At 48.8% G+C, this 1,548-nt stretch overlaps 1 protein-coding gene across 1 annotated transcript in view; it reads left to right on the forward strand.

Moving 5' to 3' along the window:
- HTR2C (5-hydroxytryptamine receptor 2C) overlaps window positions 1–946 on the forward strand; it is a 9,102-nt gene extending 8,156 nt beyond the window's left edge. The window contains exon 3 of the mRNA XM_015832500.1: window positions 117–946. Within this exon, the coding sequence (XP_015687986.1) occupies window positions 117–946 (830 nt within the window). The remainder of the gene's footprint in view (window positions 1–116) is intronic.
- The last annotated feature ends 602 nt before the right edge of the window (window positions 947–1,548 follow it).

Here is a 1,548-nt window from a genome sequence, read left to right on the forward strand (position 1 = left end):
ACAATGCCCAAATCAAAGGTATTCAAGGCCCAGTTGCCAGTTCAATTGAAGTAGCAGCCCTTTTCTCTGTGTCTGCTTTTCTTGATGGTTTCTTCTTGGCCTGTCTTCTCCTCCAGGTATTTCACTGCCCATCCCAGTCATCGGCTTGCAAGATGATTCTCGGCTTTTTGTGAATGGAAGCTGTGTCCTGAACGATGAAAACTTTGTCCTCATCGGCTCCTTTGTGGCTTTCTTCATCCCCCTGATGATCATGGTGGTTGCCTACTGCCTGACCATCCAGGTCCTGCAGAAGCAGGCGTCTCTCTTCCTCTACGGGGAGCCCCTCAAGCCGAGGAGGAGCAGCATGAGCTGCCTGAAGAAGGACCCCAACGTGGAGAACCTTTCCATGCTGCAGAACCACGAGGCAGCTTCCCACTTAAACTCTCCAGTCAACAAAGAAGGAGTTCTCTTCCGGAAAGGCACCATGCAGTCCATCAACAACGAACGCAGGGCCTCCAAGGTCTTGGGGATTGTCTTCTTTTTGTTCCTGATCATGTGGTGCCCATTTTTTATCACCAACATCATGTCCGTTCTCTGCAAGGACGCCTGCGACAAGGCTGTCCTCCGTGAGCTTCTGGATGTGTTTGTTTGGGTGGGCTACATCTGCTCAGGGGTCAACCCCCTCGTCTACACACTCTTCAACAAGATCTACCGCAGGGCTTTCTCTAACTATATCCGGTGCCGCTACGAGAGCGGCAAAAGGGCCTCCCAGCTGCACAACCAGTGCCCCAACGTCTCCTCCACAGCCTTCTACGGGAAGGATCTCAACTTGAACAGTTACCGCCACGAACTCAACAGCACGGAGCTGGAGGAGGAGGAAGAGGAGGAGGAGGCTTTGGCCATGCATGTAGGGACCCCAGAGATCTCAGTAAACAGCTGCAGTGGGGAAAAAACAAGCAGTGTGTAAACTTACACACTTCTGCTCCTGTCTGAATTTCACAGCTACGAACAATGTTCCTGTTAGTCAAAGAACAATGTAAATAAGGCATTACGAACAAAACCTTTTTTTCCATTTCAGCTTTCATACTTGTAGCTCCTTGTTTTGCACCATACTTAAAATCAGAACATCTTGGTTGTGGGGAACGGAGCAGGTGGGTCTCCCGTGGGAGCAGCTGCTTGTTTTGCTTATGGAAATGTTATTTTCATTCTGGTGCATGAACAAAACACCCTTAATCTCAGGTGGGTTTTCTTTTTTATCTTTCTTTTTGTTGGGTCTCAGTGGTCAGTTATGAGTAAGTTACATATCAAATAAAGGGATTTGGGCTTGGAGACATCAACGTTTCTTATTGGGATACCCAAAGAAAACCCTGGATGAACCTCTTCCATCTTCTTGGCTATGTAAGTCTTGCTCTTGGTTATGGAGGGTAGTGAAAGTGCCCCCTCCCGTTTGCCACAGCTGGACTGGTGATAGTTGGAAGGTGTTAGAGAGTAATATTGTATCACTGCTGGAGAAACTGCTATGCTACTTGTGGGCTCTGGGCCTGTCAAGCTGGCCCCCTGAGCATTCTC

The sequence above is a fragment of the Protobothrops mucrosquamatus genome, unplaced genomic scaffold, assembly GCF_001527695.2.
Source record: "Protobothrops mucrosquamatus isolate PMUCROS unplaced genomic scaffold, P.Mucros_1.0 scaffold4, whole genome shotgun sequence".
NCBI lineage: Eukaryota > Metazoa > Chordata > Lepidosauria > Squamata > Viperidae > Protobothrops > Protobothrops mucrosquamatus.